Source organism: Myotis yumanensis, unplaced genomic scaffold (assembly GCF_028538775.1).
Source record: "Myotis yumanensis isolate MYYU_CA2020_CCGP unplaced genomic scaffold, mMyoYum1.0.hap1 SCAF_12, whole genome shotgun sequence".
Lineage (NCBI taxonomy): Eukaryota > Metazoa > Chordata > Mammalia > Chiroptera > Vespertilionidae > Myotis > Myotis yumanensis.
Genome location: NW_027223763.1, coordinates 2,046,185 through 2,059,631, shown reverse-complemented (window position 1 = coordinate 2,059,631; position 13,447 = coordinate 2,046,185). Strand labels below are relative to the sequence as shown.

At 66.0% G+C, this 13,447-nt stretch overlaps 1 protein-coding gene across 6 annotated transcripts in view; it reads right to left on the bottom strand.

Annotated features, from left to right (window-relative positions):
• The window catches only part of VAV2 (vav guanine nucleotide exchange factor 2), a 97,201-nt gene extending 84,258 nt beyond the window's left edge, over positions 1 to 12,943 (bottom strand). For 2 of the 6 annotated variants that reach the window (XR_011473341.1, XM_070430336.1), the window contains exon 1: positions 12,368 to 12,942. Coding sequence is in view for 4 of the 6 variants with exons in the window: in XM_070430336.1 (XP_070286437.1) it covers positions 12,368 to 12,571 (204 nt within the window). In the remaining 2 variants the exon portion in view is untranslated. Of the gene's footprint in view, positions 1 to 12,367 lie in introns of all 6 variants that reach the window. The other 4 variants (XM_070430338.1, XM_070430337.1, XR_011473342.1 and 1 more) reach the window with 3 other exon arrangements.
• Positions 12,944 to 13,447: the final 504 nt, after the last annotated feature.

Genomic DNA, 13,447 nt, shown 5'->3' with positions numbered 1-13,447 from the left:
AGAGCAGGGGTCCGTCCGGGGTCCGTGCGAGAGGTCCAGAGGGGCCTGTGCCGGCCCTGGAGGCTGGGGGAGGGGAGGGTGGCGAGGCAGGGCGCTGACTAGGGAGCTCGTGGGGCGCACACACCATCACCCCGCACTCCTGCGAGGAGCAGCTGTGGCCCATCACACAGGTGAGGGCACTGCACGCAGAGAGGGCAAGCGACTTCCTCGAGGGCACACAGCAGAGCTAACAATGGGAGCCTGGCCCTGGCCGGTGCGACTCAGTGGATAGAGCGTCGGCCTGCGGACCAAAGGGTCCCGGGTTCGATTCTGGTCAAGGGCACGCGTACCTGGGTTGCAGGTTCCTCCCCGGCCTGGGTCCTGGTCGGGGCTCATGTAGGAGGCAACCCATCGATGTGTTTCTCTCTCTCTCTCACTCTCCCTAAAAATCAATGGAAAAATATCCTCATCTGAGGATTAACAAAAAAACAAACAAAAAACATAAAAATGGAACCCTGGGCTGCCCACAGCCTGTGTCTCCTTTACCCTGTGGCCCCTCACCCTGTGCCATCTGCGCTGATGCGCTTCCTCCTCCCACCCCCCCCACCCCCAGACGATAGGGGTCTTGCTGTTGCACCCATGCCTCTGGGCGGCTGCTCGCTTTGTCCCGTGGTCCCTTCCAGCTGGTGACCTTAGCGCAGTCCCGCTGCATTGGGGTGAGGGCCTTGTGGGGAGAACGCCCCGCCTCCCTTCACTGTGGCTTAGATGACAAAGTACCATTATTTTTCCTGTGTCTGGCTTCTGCCAATGGCCACTTTTAAAAAAAAAAATACGTTTTTATTGATTTTTAGAGAGAGAGGAAGGGAGACAGAGATAGAAACATCAAGGATGAGAGAGAACCATCAATTGGCTGCCTTCTGTACACCCCCTACTGAGGATCGAGCCTGCAACCGGGGCATGTGACCTTGACTGGAATCGAACCCGGGACCTCCTGTTTCCCAGTTGACGCTCAACTGCTGGGCCACACCAGCCGGGCCCGACAGCCGCTTTTATTTTTGTATTGATCGTTCCCACTGATAAGCAGCCTGTGGATTATTTAAAGGCAACTGTTTATTTCCTGGAGCAAAGGCCCTGGCACTGGGGGCAGAAAGAGCGCGGACCGGATGACGCAGAGGGCTGGCCCTTCCACCTGCAGGTCCAGGGGACACGGGAGGCGAGGCCAGCTTCACAGGTGCCCCACCACGAGCCCGGTGAAGAGCCATTCCCACGGCGCATCCATTCACCACTGACCCCTTGGGGACCCCAGCCCTCAGCACAGTCAGCGGCCAGAGCTGACCAGCATGGCCGGACCACCCACAAGGGGGCGGGGGGCGAAGGGCTGGCGTGAGGACCAGCGTGCAGTGAGGATCCGGGGTGGACCCTGACAGCACAGCCCTGGCCTCCTGAGCCCCGGCCCACCAAGGGAGGGGCCCCTGCCTCAGACTTGGCCTTGGAAAAGGGCCCCACGCCGTCGGCCAGCTGGGCCGGCCATCCCACAGGGAGCATTGAGAGTGGCCGTCCCCGTGGCGGGGACAACAGCGCAGGCTTTGTAAGCGGGCAGGCTGGCCAGGCTGGCAGGACCCAGTTGCCTCGAGCACCGTCCCGTACACAGAAAGGTCACCGATTTGATTCCCAGTCAGGTTTCAGGTTCCATCCCGGTCAGGGTGCGTCCAGGAGACAGCAAAGGAGGGAAAGCCGGAGCTAAGTCCGCGCTCGGCAGAGTCCAGCCGGGACAGCCGGGTCAGCGGTCTGCAGCCCAGGCCGGAAAGGCAGCAGGAAGCCCCAAGGCAGACGGAGGACACGGCGGGCGGGGCTGGGTCCCTCCTCCCGGTCAGGGCGGATCCCGAGGACAGCTGGGAGGGCCGCCCTCCCTGGGCCCCTGGCCAACAGCAGACTCGCAGCCCGAGGGCTGAAGCTGGAGGGCCACTGCCCCGGCCCAGCCTCGGGCACCCCCTCACTGCCCATGCCCGGTGGGGTGCTAGCTCTGCCGAGCCCGGCCGTCCCTGGAGCCGCTCCTCTCGCTCCCCCTGCCCCTCAGTGCGGGCTGATCAGCTTTCCTGCCTGGTGACCGCATCCTCCCAGCCGCCCGGACGCCGACTCCAGGCCGGCCCCCAACCCATTCCCAGCACCACAGCCGCTTCAGGACTTCCTGAAGCCACATCCAAGCACACAGTGTCCTCTACCCGCTTCCCGGGCTCCTCAGCACCCCAGGATGAAGCCACCCCCACCCCCACCACCCTGCTTCCCTAGAGCCTTTGGAAGCCATGATTCCGAGTTCCTGTCCCCTCCCCTGGCAGTGAGAGCTGCTCCAGGGGTCCTAGACCCCTTCTGCTCCCTCACCCTGGGCTCTGGACCCCTCAAAGGAATTGCCAGGTCTCGCCCATCTTTCCCTCGCCTGAGTAGTTGCTCAATAAATGTTCCTCGAGAACTGGAAGGTCCAGAGGACGGACCTATAGGAGTTGCAGGGAGAGCTGGTGAAATCCTGGAAGCCTCCCTGGGGGAGGTGAGAGGCCTGGCCAACCTTAAAGGAAGAAGCAGCTCCAAAAGGCAGTGGGGAAGGCAGGCCCTGGAGAAGAGAGGCAGCTCCCCCACACCAGAGTCCGACCACAACTGAAGTGACCCTGGGACCCGGTGTCCACAGGAGCCCACCTGTGCCCGGCGTGGTCCCTTTATACCACGCAGCGACTCAGAAACCAGTGCCTGCTGGTCCCCAAAGTGCATGCCACACAGAGCAGCCGTTTCCAGAGTGAAGGGTGGGAACCAGCCAGCAGGAGCCCACGCCCGCGGCAGCCAGGGGTGGCCCATAGCGGTCACACAGCAGCCCCTGCACAGAGGAGCTACTGAGACCTGGGCATTGGGGGGAGGGGGTGACTAAGAAGCTTGGTCAGCCCGGCCGGCGTGGCTCAGTGACTGAGCATCTACCTATGTAGCAACCAGGAGGTCACGGTTCGATTCCCAGTCAAGGCACCTGCCAGGGCTTCGGGCTCCATCCCCAGTGTGGGGGGTGCAAGAGGCAGCCGATCCATAATTCACTCTCATCACTGATGTTTCTATGTCTCTCTCCTCCCTTCTTCTCTGAAATCAATAAAGATGCATTAAAAAAAAAAAAAAAAAGCAGCAGCTTGTTCAGGGCCACACAGCCACAGCCACGGCCACAGTGGGCCCCGGCCCCGCCTGGCTCCTGCCCACCACGCTGACAGGCTCGGGTTCCGGGTCCCCTGGGCACGTGGGGGCTGTGCAGACAGAAGCTGCTTCTCCCCTAAGCCCTGGCCGTGGCCAAGCCCCAACACTGGCAGTGAGGGGCCGGGTGCCTCCCTTTTTGGGGGGCCCACCACTGGCCTCTGGTCCAACCTCAACCAAGCAAGTTCTTGCTGTCCTCAGGGGCCCGAGGGGACAAGTACAAATGCTCGGGCGCCCCTGCACCCCGGGTGGCGGCGTGGCCTCTCGGTGCCCAGTGACCCTCCGCACGGGGTGGGGGGGGGGGGCGGTCTGCGGGCGAGTCTGTGACCGCGGGAGAGACACGCCTGCCCACCTCCGGTCCCACCTGCAGCGCTGCCCTCCCGGGCCTGGCTGGCTAACAGATGTTTCGTTTAAGCAGCTAAATTAGCACAAAGTACACCCGAAGAGATGACAGGTCAGGTTCTCCCGGGGCCCATCTGCATGAGAAGGGAGTGGAGTGCGAAAATTCTACCTTCCCTTTTCTGCGAGAAAAAATGCCTTATTACACGGGTGAAGAAGAAAGAGTGGCTGCCGGCACAGGGACCACCGGGGAGCGTTCGCAGGGACACAAATCCGCACCCAGGAGCCCTCGGCGCCCGCGAGGTGCTGCGCCTGCCGCAGTGCTCGGTTCCCAGCCTCAGTGTCCAAGTGGGTGACAATGACTCCTCCCCCCCCACACCTCACCTTCGGGCCGGGAGCCTCCAGCGGTGTGACTAATGAGGACCATCTCGGCATCGCCAGGCCGCGGGGCAGCCAGGAGCGGGCACCGCATGGCAGGGGACTCCGCGTGCAGGAAGAATGGCAGAGGGGGCTGAGCGCCCTCGAAGGAGAAACTGTCCTGGCCGGACCCGCTGGCCACCACCACCGACAGGCAGCCCAGGTGCTGGCCCGCAGTGACCCCGGGCCACCCGACGGCAACGCAGAAGAAAGGCTGCGGGCCAGAGCCACGCTGCTGGCCGAGGGGCGATGTGGCCGTGACACTGGCCTTCTGCCGGGCTGCCCATTTCCCACCCGGAAGGAGACCACCACCCGCAGCCCCAGGCTCAAGCAGGAGGGAGGGAGAGGACAGGGGCTGAAGAGCCGGTCCAGGGCACGGCTCAAGCCACAGCCATGGGTCCCCGGCACCAGCAGAGCCTGCTGTTGGGGGACACCTGTGTCCTGACTCCTGGCCGGCAGGTGACCGAGGCTCTCCAAGCAGACAGGTGGACAGAGCTCTGCGGGCAAGGCCACCGGGGCTTCAGCCGCTGCAGGAGCGTGGACACAGCCCCAGACAGCACAGAGGAGCTGATGGCGGCGCCTTACGGGGACACGGGCGGGCACAGAGATGGCGGTCTCTGGCCGAGGGCACAGCACAGACAGCAGACCCCGCCTGGCCGCCTGACCCCGAGTCCACTCCAATTTGTCACGCATACACCAAGTCCCGAAATGAGATGCCATCCTGCTGCCGAGAAGCAGGCCGCACAGCCCCGCAGAGGCCAGGCAGACGGTGAACACACATGCATGCGCACACGCACACACACACACACGGACATACACATGGACACACATGAACACACACGTGTACACACGCACACACCCCCACGGTGGACGGCGAGGGCCATGGCCTGGGATTACTGACTCCCACACAAGGCACCTGTCCTCCGCTGCCCAGCCCTCAGCTCCTGCTGACGACACCATCGGGACGCGCCCGGCCCCACGCTCGGCCCTTCATGGGATGTCTGCAGGCTCCCTCTCCAGCCTGCGGGCCGGCAGGCTGTGTGGGAGCAGCGGGGTGGGAGCAGCGGGCGGGGAAGGTTTCAGCAGCCACGCGTCGTTAGCTCACGTCGGGAAACAGATTCTCCCAAAGACACAGCAGAAAACCCACGTCTCACCGAACGCAGAGGCTGCCTCGGCGCTGGTTCCCGGGGACAGTGCAGCCCCTGGGCCGTGTGGGGAAGCAACCCCTTAGGAAGGGCCAGAAGCCCGGCCGGAGTGGCTCAGTGGTTGAGCATCGACCTAGGAACCAGGAGGTCAGGGTTCGATTCCCAATCAGGGCACAGGCCCGGGTTGCAGGCTTGATCCCCAGTGGGGGGCGTGCAGGAGGCAGCCGATCCATGATTCTCTCTCATCATTGATGTTTCTCTCTCTCTCCCTCTCCCTTCCTCTCTGAAGTCAATAAAAACCTATTTTTTTAACTTTTTTTAAAAAGAAGCGCCAGAGACGGGCCTTGTCACCAGAGCGCAGGGACCCCCGGAGTCAGAGGCAGGCGCTCCCCACAAGAGCGTGACACGCAAACCCCTCGCTTCCCCTCCTGACGCCCTGGGGCTGTCATTTGCGCCTGCAAGGGGCACGCAGACACCCCGCCGCCCTCCTCCCAGCCCCCCTGGAGGCAGCAAGAGCGGAAATGAGGCCGACTTTGCAGGTGGGGCAGCTGAGGTGCAGGCGCGAGGCTTGGATCAGGTGCTGGCTCCGCACAGGAGGGAGGGGGCGGGCCCTGGTTCCGGCACCGAGTCCAGAGCCTGGAGGGGAGGCCTCTCCTGGCCCATCACCCCTCCAGCCCCCTCCTGGAGACAGGAAGTCGGAGGCATCCCGCGGCCCGGCCACGCCTGCAGAGATGGGGGCTGGGCTCCAGGTGTCAGGAGCAAGGCCGACAGGTGCTGCAGGCACAGAGACCTGCACCCCGTGATCCTGCCGGCGGGAGCAGCAGCTCAGACCTGGAAGGGCCCTGTCTCTCGCCCACGTGACTGTCAAGGGTTCCTCTCCCGTCTCAGCAGCAGGCAGGCCGGCCCGGGGGAGGGAGTCAGGTGCCCCTGACTCTGGGACCGGGGGCAGACCAAGAGTCAGAGGAGGGTCTCAGGATGTGGGTGTCATGAGCGTGAGGGACCAGGACCATCCGCCAGCCCCTCCCCAGGGGGCACAGGTGTGGGTCCGGAGCTGAGGGTCCGGAGCTCTGGCGTGGGGAAGGCGGGGCAAGTCCAGGCCCCGAGGAGGGACGGAGGGACAGAGGACGGGTGGCAGCTGTCCCCAGCACCCCGCCTGCCCAGCCACTCTCACCGACACCGCGAGTGCACGCTGCCTCTGAAGCCAAACAAAACAAGCCAGCAGAAGCTGCCGCTGGCTCGGCAGACACGGAGTAGGCGCGTGAAAAATAATCATGCTAATCCTATGTACACGACAGCGAACCCCACAAAAGACATGCTGTGTCTTAGCAGCGCGGACACCCCCAAAACCTGCGGCCGGCAGGTGGGGAGCCTGGTTTGGCGCCGCCACCCCGGCCTGGCTGGCAGTCCCCACACCTGGCAGTCCACACCCCGGACAGCCGCCTCCCGCCGCGCCCGTGTTTGCTGTTCTTTCTCTTTTGGATTCAGAAACCAAAACAGTCGTAGCAGCTCCAGGCTGCTGGCCTGAGGCCCTGAGACGGGAGGTTCAGGGACCCCGGGCAGGGGGCTCATCCAGGTCTCTCCCTCCCGCCATGTTTCAGGGCGCTCACGGGGAGAAGCCGCAGCCCCAGGCTTCGAAGAGCCAAAATGCCCAAAGTGAGGGTGTCCAGGGAGAGGAGAGCACCCCACGGTGGGGTTGGGGGGTGCTCCGTCCACCGAGCACCTATCAGAGCCAGACACTGGGCTGGGAGCTTTGGGCCCCCGTACCTCTGTCCTCGGTCAGACACCCCCTTCTATAGACGAGCTAACACGCCCGGGGGTGGGGGTGGGGGCTTGCACAGCCAGGTGAGGCAGGACTTGAACCAGGTCTGAGAGGGTCCAAGGCTGCACCCCGCTCCATCCCAGGGACGAGCTGACAGCCACCCCACTGAGCAACAGCACCCAAGGTCACGTGCAGGTGAGACAGCGAGTCCCAGGTGGGGTCCCAGGGCGCAAGGGGGGGGCCACCGTGCGCCCGGAACCAGGACAGAGGATGTGGGCCGGGCCGCACCGAGCCCTGGCTTAGCACAGCTCATAGGCCAAGACAGGTTTGCATCTTTTTAAACGATTGGGGAGGGAAGATCAAAAGAATGGTGTTTCATGACACATAAAAATTATATGAAATTCCAGTTTCATTTTCCGAAGCACATTGTACCGGCCACAGCCCGTCCACGGCCGCTTCCCACCGTGAGGCCAGGGTTGAGCAGTTGCGACAGAGCCCGCCTGGCCCCCAAGGCCTGAGACACGGATTCACGCCGGGCGCTCCGGGAGGGGTGGCAGTGGCAGCTGGGGTGCGGGAGGAGCTGGCCCCAGGGGCAGTCAGCAGGGAGGGCCACGGTGGGCCTCAGCCACAGGGCTGGGGGCTGGGCACCTGCCTCAATCAGGGCCCCGCACCAGCCCCACCAGCACTGGCTTGTCCCGGGTGACCCTCCCGCAGACTCGGGCAGCCACGGCCACAGCCGCAGCCCGAACACAGGAGGACGGGGAGGAGGAGGGGGTCTCCTCCAGGGAGGGCCTCGTGGCAAGAAAGGGCTCAAATGAGGCCTGGGGTGGGGGCTCCCCGTGGCTCCTCCCCTTGTCAGGCCCCCATCCAGGCTCTGCCCCCACCCCCGGCCCAGGCCCAGCTGAGCCCCCAGTCCCGGCACAGAGACGCCCATTTCCCGGGCCCAGACCCCGTCCCTCACCAAGGCCTCCCACCCAGAACGCAGCATCGCTCTCGGTTTCAGCCGAGGCCCGTGCACGGCCGGACCTCGCCATTGCTGCGCACACACCGCACAAGCAGCCCACCCCACACCAGGGCCGGGCCGCCCTGCGGGACCTGGGCAGCTGAGTCCAGACCCACGCCTGGGGGCCCTGCTCCACACAGCCCTGCAAGCCGCTCCAGGCGGCCGGCTGATGGGTCGGTGCTAAAGCCAGACCCTGGCCCATCAGCCTCTGCTCTCCCACTCCAGCCCCGGCGGCTCCCGGGACTCGGGCAGCTGCTGCGCGCTCGGCGCCGCATGGAGACGCTAATGCCCGGGAAATCCCGTTTCTTTTCAGTATCGCCCCCCGAAGGAGCTTTTCCGGGCGTTCTTCCTACACACCTCCCCGCGTGAAACTTCAATGCCGCAGACGTACAGCAGTCTGTCTGTACTCGGGGTGCATCTGCGCTTTACGGTAAAAAGAATAATTCTCTTCACCCCAAAGAGCTGATTTCCACTCCCCTACGGAGCGCACGTGGGCATAACAAAATGTATTTTTAAAATCAATGTTGCCCGGCTGGTGTGGCTCAATGGTTGTGCGTCGATCTATGAACCAGGAGGTCACGGTTCGATTCCCGGTCGGGACACAGGCCCGGTCTGCAGGCTCCATCCCCACTTGGGGGCGTGCAGGAGGCAGCCGACCATGGTTCTCTCTCATCACTGATGTTTCTCTCTCTCCCTCTCCCTTCCTCTCTGAGTTCAAAGAAAACCTACATATTGTTTTAATCTGCCTACAAGAGAAGAGAAGGCTCCTTATTGCCCTGGAATCAGCCCTCCTGTCTCCGCTCCCGGCCGCCCAGTGTCACAAACCCCGGCCTCGGGACCGAGGAGCCTCCTGCTCGCGCTCGGGGACTCGCTGGCCACCTGAAGGCCACTCTTTTGGTCAACAGGCATCTGGCCAGCACCCGCTGCGGGTCCCTGCTGGCCCGGAAGCTCCTGGGCCCGGCCCACCCGGCCTCTCGCCAGGCAGCACAGGGCCTCACAGTGACCCCTTCAAAAGAAGGATCAAGGAGCGAAGGGACCAAGGGACGCCAGGCCCTGCGGGACCCAGAGATGAAGACTCAGCCGGGAGGGAGGGGACAGACAACCACCCACGGGTGCTGGCGCCCCTCACTCGAAATCTATCCAGCAGGAGCATGGCTCCCAAGTGGTCAGGAAATTGAACCACAGTGGGGAAGGACAGGGTTAGGGGTAACAGCAGGCTCGCCAGCAGGATGGAAGCGAGGGAAATCAGAGGGGGCTTCCCGGAGGAGGGGGCCTCCAGACTAGCTCCTCCAGGAAGAACAGGCTCAGAGGAGGGCCAGCCTTCCAGCAAGGGCCACAGCACACGATGGACAGAAAAGGTGCGGGGGCGGAGCAGGCTGGAGCATCCAGGACACGGGGATGGGACGCACTGTGCTGGAGGCGTGGGCCGGAGGAACACCCGGTGGCCCCTGTCTGTGCTGCGTCCCCACAGCCCGGCTGCCCAATCTGTTCTTCAGGACACCCGCCAGGGTGGTGTGGGCACGAGGCGGGGTGGGTGGTGCCCTGAAGGCTCAGACGGCGGACCGAACGCCAGGGCTCTCTGCTGGCATCAGCAACCTCGGGACCACACACCCGAAGCCGCTCCGGCCGCTTGCGCTCCCTTCCTACGATCAGCAGATTGTGGCCAGACCTAATTAGTTTAATTAAAGCCAAGGTGGCTGCCAGGCATTTGGAATAAAAAAAAAATAAAGCAGACCCTGCCAACCCCAGGAGGGCATGACAAAGAGGCAGCATGGACCTCTGTGACAGCCTCCGCGGGCCTGGCCCTGTACACAGCAGGTGCTCAGTAAGTGCACGTTGCTATTAAGCTCCTTTAGGGCCAATAATCCAGCTGAGATCAACTCAAGGGGGGTGATGGGGTCACTCCAAAAGCTAGCTTCTGAAAGATGATGTCACCACGGGAAGCCGGCTTGGCCTTCTGAGCAGAAGGGACACCACGGAGGCCTTCGAGCAGGACTGCAGACTGATGCCGGCGGCACAGCAGCCAGGCCCCCAAGGGAAACAGGCACGCGCTCCCCACCCACCCATCCCCTGGAAAGAGACGCTCGCCATGAACAGCCCAAGAAACAGGCCGGGAACATCCGTCAGAAAGCCAGCAGGACGGCCCAGGGCAGTCTGGAAACGCCGAGGGCAGCCCGGAAACCGTAATTTGCTTAAACGGTCCTGGACGGGAGACCTAAGTTCAAGTTCGTTTTGCCACTGACCATCTGTGTGGCCTGAGGCAAGTCACTCGACCTCTCTGAGCTGTAGCTGCCTGTCTGTGAAACAGGGAGGGCACGCCCTCGGGATCCGGCCCAGCCCCGCACAGGGCGCAGGACCCGTCAGAAAGGGCAGCTGAGGCTTTTCTCGTGACCCCACCACGGGGGCCCAGAGGACAGCTTCTCCCCAGATGACGGAGAGCAGCCGCACAGAGGCCGCCAAGCGCCTCTCCCAGTCCCTGCACAGCCCCTCGTGGTAAAGACGAGGGTCTCTTTCGTTGTGAATACCCAGGCGGAGCCACATCTAACCCCGACCCAAAACGCAGGTTCCCGGAGCACCTGCAGCCACCCCTGCGCCTGCAACAGCCGAGCGGAGATCGGTGTGACGAGCCCCACGCTCTGAGGCAGGTCGGAGAGGCCAGCCCTCATCGTCCGACGAGGGACCGTAGTCACAGTGTCCGGGTGACCGTCCTGAGATTGTACCGCTTACTCAGCACTGCGCCGAGGACGTCTGTCCTCCCTCACTGAACCCTCACAACGTGGTGTGAGGTGGCTACTAGTTTAGCCCCATTATACAGGTGGGGAAACTGAGGCCTCAAAGCCGGTCACCTACCTGGGAGGTGACAGTGTCAGGCTTCAAGCAGAGCATGTGGCCACAAAGACACACAGACACCCACCTGGTTCTCCTACCACCCAGCCCCCTTCACCCCTTCACCCGGGCCGGGGCAGGGGGGTGCCCACCGACGGCTCCAGAGACCCGGGAGGCCTCTGCACCGCCAGCGCCCTCTCCCCATCCCGCCTGAACCCCAGCTGGGGAGGGGCAGCTCCAGGACCCAGTGGCCCACCAGACCCAGGCCCTGCTATGTGGACCCACCCACCCCATGCTGTGCCCTGTGCCCTGGTCACCCAGCCACTTAGGTGGAAACCCGCCAGGAGCAGCAAGCCTGGGCAGCCCCACCATTAGCCAGGGGCAGGCCCTCCCACTCAGGGCCCTGCTCTGCCTCAGCAGCCCTCCTTCTCCTCTTTGGGGGGGTGGGGTGTGGACAGAGGAGGGGACTGGATCTGAGACCACACTCTGTGCAGGGCCCAGGCCCCGGGCCTCGGGCCGCGGCACTGACGGTGCTAAGGTGGGTTCGAGGGAGCTCTGAGGACCAGGCAGCAGGGCGGGCACCACAAGGCTCCCTCCGGGCTGCCCATCTCCGTGGTCCTGGGTGGAGATGACGGACTGAGAGGGGGCAGGACCCCCCAGGGCTCCGTCAGAGGCCGCTCACCCTGCTCCCTGGAGGGGGAGGTTCCCCGTCTCCGTGGAGACACATTCGCAGCCAAAGGTCAGAGGCCACAGCCCAGCCTGGAAAAGCAGTGACTCACCCCGGCCCCTTCCCGCTGTCACACTGTGAATGGCCCTTGTCCGCTGGGTTCGCCCTGGGTTCACCCTGGGCCATGAGGCAGGGGCGACAGGACAGGGTGGCCAGGCCCAGGCTGGGGACCCCTCAAAGCTGGGGTGGGGGCTCCAGGACCCCAGAAGGGCGGGGGAGAGCCTCCATTCCGCTTAAGTCTTAGCCAAGTTCCCTTCAAAGGGCCAAGAAAGGCAGCTCCTGCCGGCGGAGCAGACATTTTCCTACCAAACAGCGACCACGCGGGCCTCGGCCACCACAAAGCCACCCCGAGGGCGCGCACCGATGGCTCCAACGGGAGCAGCGAGGGGCTGCCTGCAGCCAAGTAGCTTGGGGGCCGGAGGCCGGCTCGGCCCACGCTGCTCCGGGAGGAGGCGGAGGCCCAGAGGGGGCGGCGCCCCGGACCCGCCCGCTCCCTCCCGCCCCGCGGGCTCCTCTCCCTGCGGGCCCCCAGGCCGCGCCCCAGCCCCGCCGCGCGCGCCCGTCCTCCTCCGCGTCCAGCCCCGGTGCGGCGCCGGATCCTCCTGTCGAGGCCCCAGGCGCAGCGAGCTCCCCGGGGTCGGACGGGACCCTGGCCGGCCTCCGCCTCCGCCTCCGGGAGCGCGGGCGGCAGTGGAGGGCCACCCGCCCGGCTGGAGTCTCTCCTCGCCCGGGGCAGTGCCCGCGGGCGGCGGAGGCGCGCCCTCAGCTGGAGGGACTTCGGCCAACTTCGCGCCTCCCTCAGTCTCCCCTCGGAGGAGCCGGCCCCGAGTCACCGGGTGCGCCCCGCTCCCCAGCCCCCGAGCCCGGCCCCCGTCCGGGGACTGCCCGCGGCGGCGACCTCCGACTGCGCGCCCGCGCGCCCGGGGACCCGGCCCTCCCGCCCCGACCCTCACCTGGGACATCTGCGGTCGGAAGTTGATGTCCTTGAGGTCGATGGAGCCGGGGGACAGGTTGTGCAGCAGCTGGCACAGCAGCACCCCGTCCCGCAGCGCCTGCGCCAGGTCGAAAGCCACGGCCGAGGGCCACACCACGCGGTGGTTGGGCGGCAGGACCTTGCAGTCGATGAGCCAGCGGCCGCACTGCCGCCACTGCTCCATGGCGCCCCGGCCGCTCAGCGCCGCGCGCGGGCCCAAGTGCGGCGGCCCCGGGGCATCCCGCCCGGCCGCGCCGGGCTCGGCGGCCGGGGCGGGGCTTCGAGCGGGCGCCCCGGTCTCCGCCGCGCTCCCTCCGCTTCCTCCTCCGGCTCCGCGCGGGCCGCGGCTCCCGCCCACGTGCGGCCGCGGGGTGGGCTCCAGGCGGCGCGCCGGGTCCCCCGTTCACACACACGCGTCCCCGCGGGCCCCGGGCCGGGCTCCACGCCGTCCGCCGCCGCAGCGCTCCGCAATCGGCCCCGCCGCGCGCCGCATTCTGCGCTCGGGGCGCCCCGCGGCCGCCGCCGTGCCTGCCCCGCCCGAGACAAAGGCCCGGCGGGTCGCTCGCTCCGCGCGTCCCGAGCCTGGGCCGCCTCGCCGCCGCCGCTTTGTTCCCGCCGCCTGCGGGCTCCGCGCTCCGCGACCCGCGCTCCGACTCCGAGGCGCAGCGGCTCTGGGCGCGGGGGGCGCGGGGGGCGCGGGGGGCGCGGGGGCGCGGCCACAGCCAGGCGGGGCGGGGGCGGGGCGCGGGCCTGGCCCCTCCCCCGACCGAGCGCCGCCCCCGCGCCCCTCCACTTCCTGCCCCGCGGCCGCCCGCAAAAAGTTGCGGAGGGCGGGGGCGCGGGGCCGGCCGGCCGCCCGCCAGCTGCACCCGGACTTTCGGGAGCTCTGCGCCCGGGGCCAGCGGGCTCGCCGGTGGACCGATGGCCGGTCGCTGCTCTGCTTTCTCCTCGTTCCGCCCCTGGAAACCTGCGGTGGCCCCGGCCGCGCTGGGCTGCTCCGCGCGGCCCTTCGGGAAGGACAGACACTGAGGGGACCCCTCGGCCCATCAGGCGGCCCCCG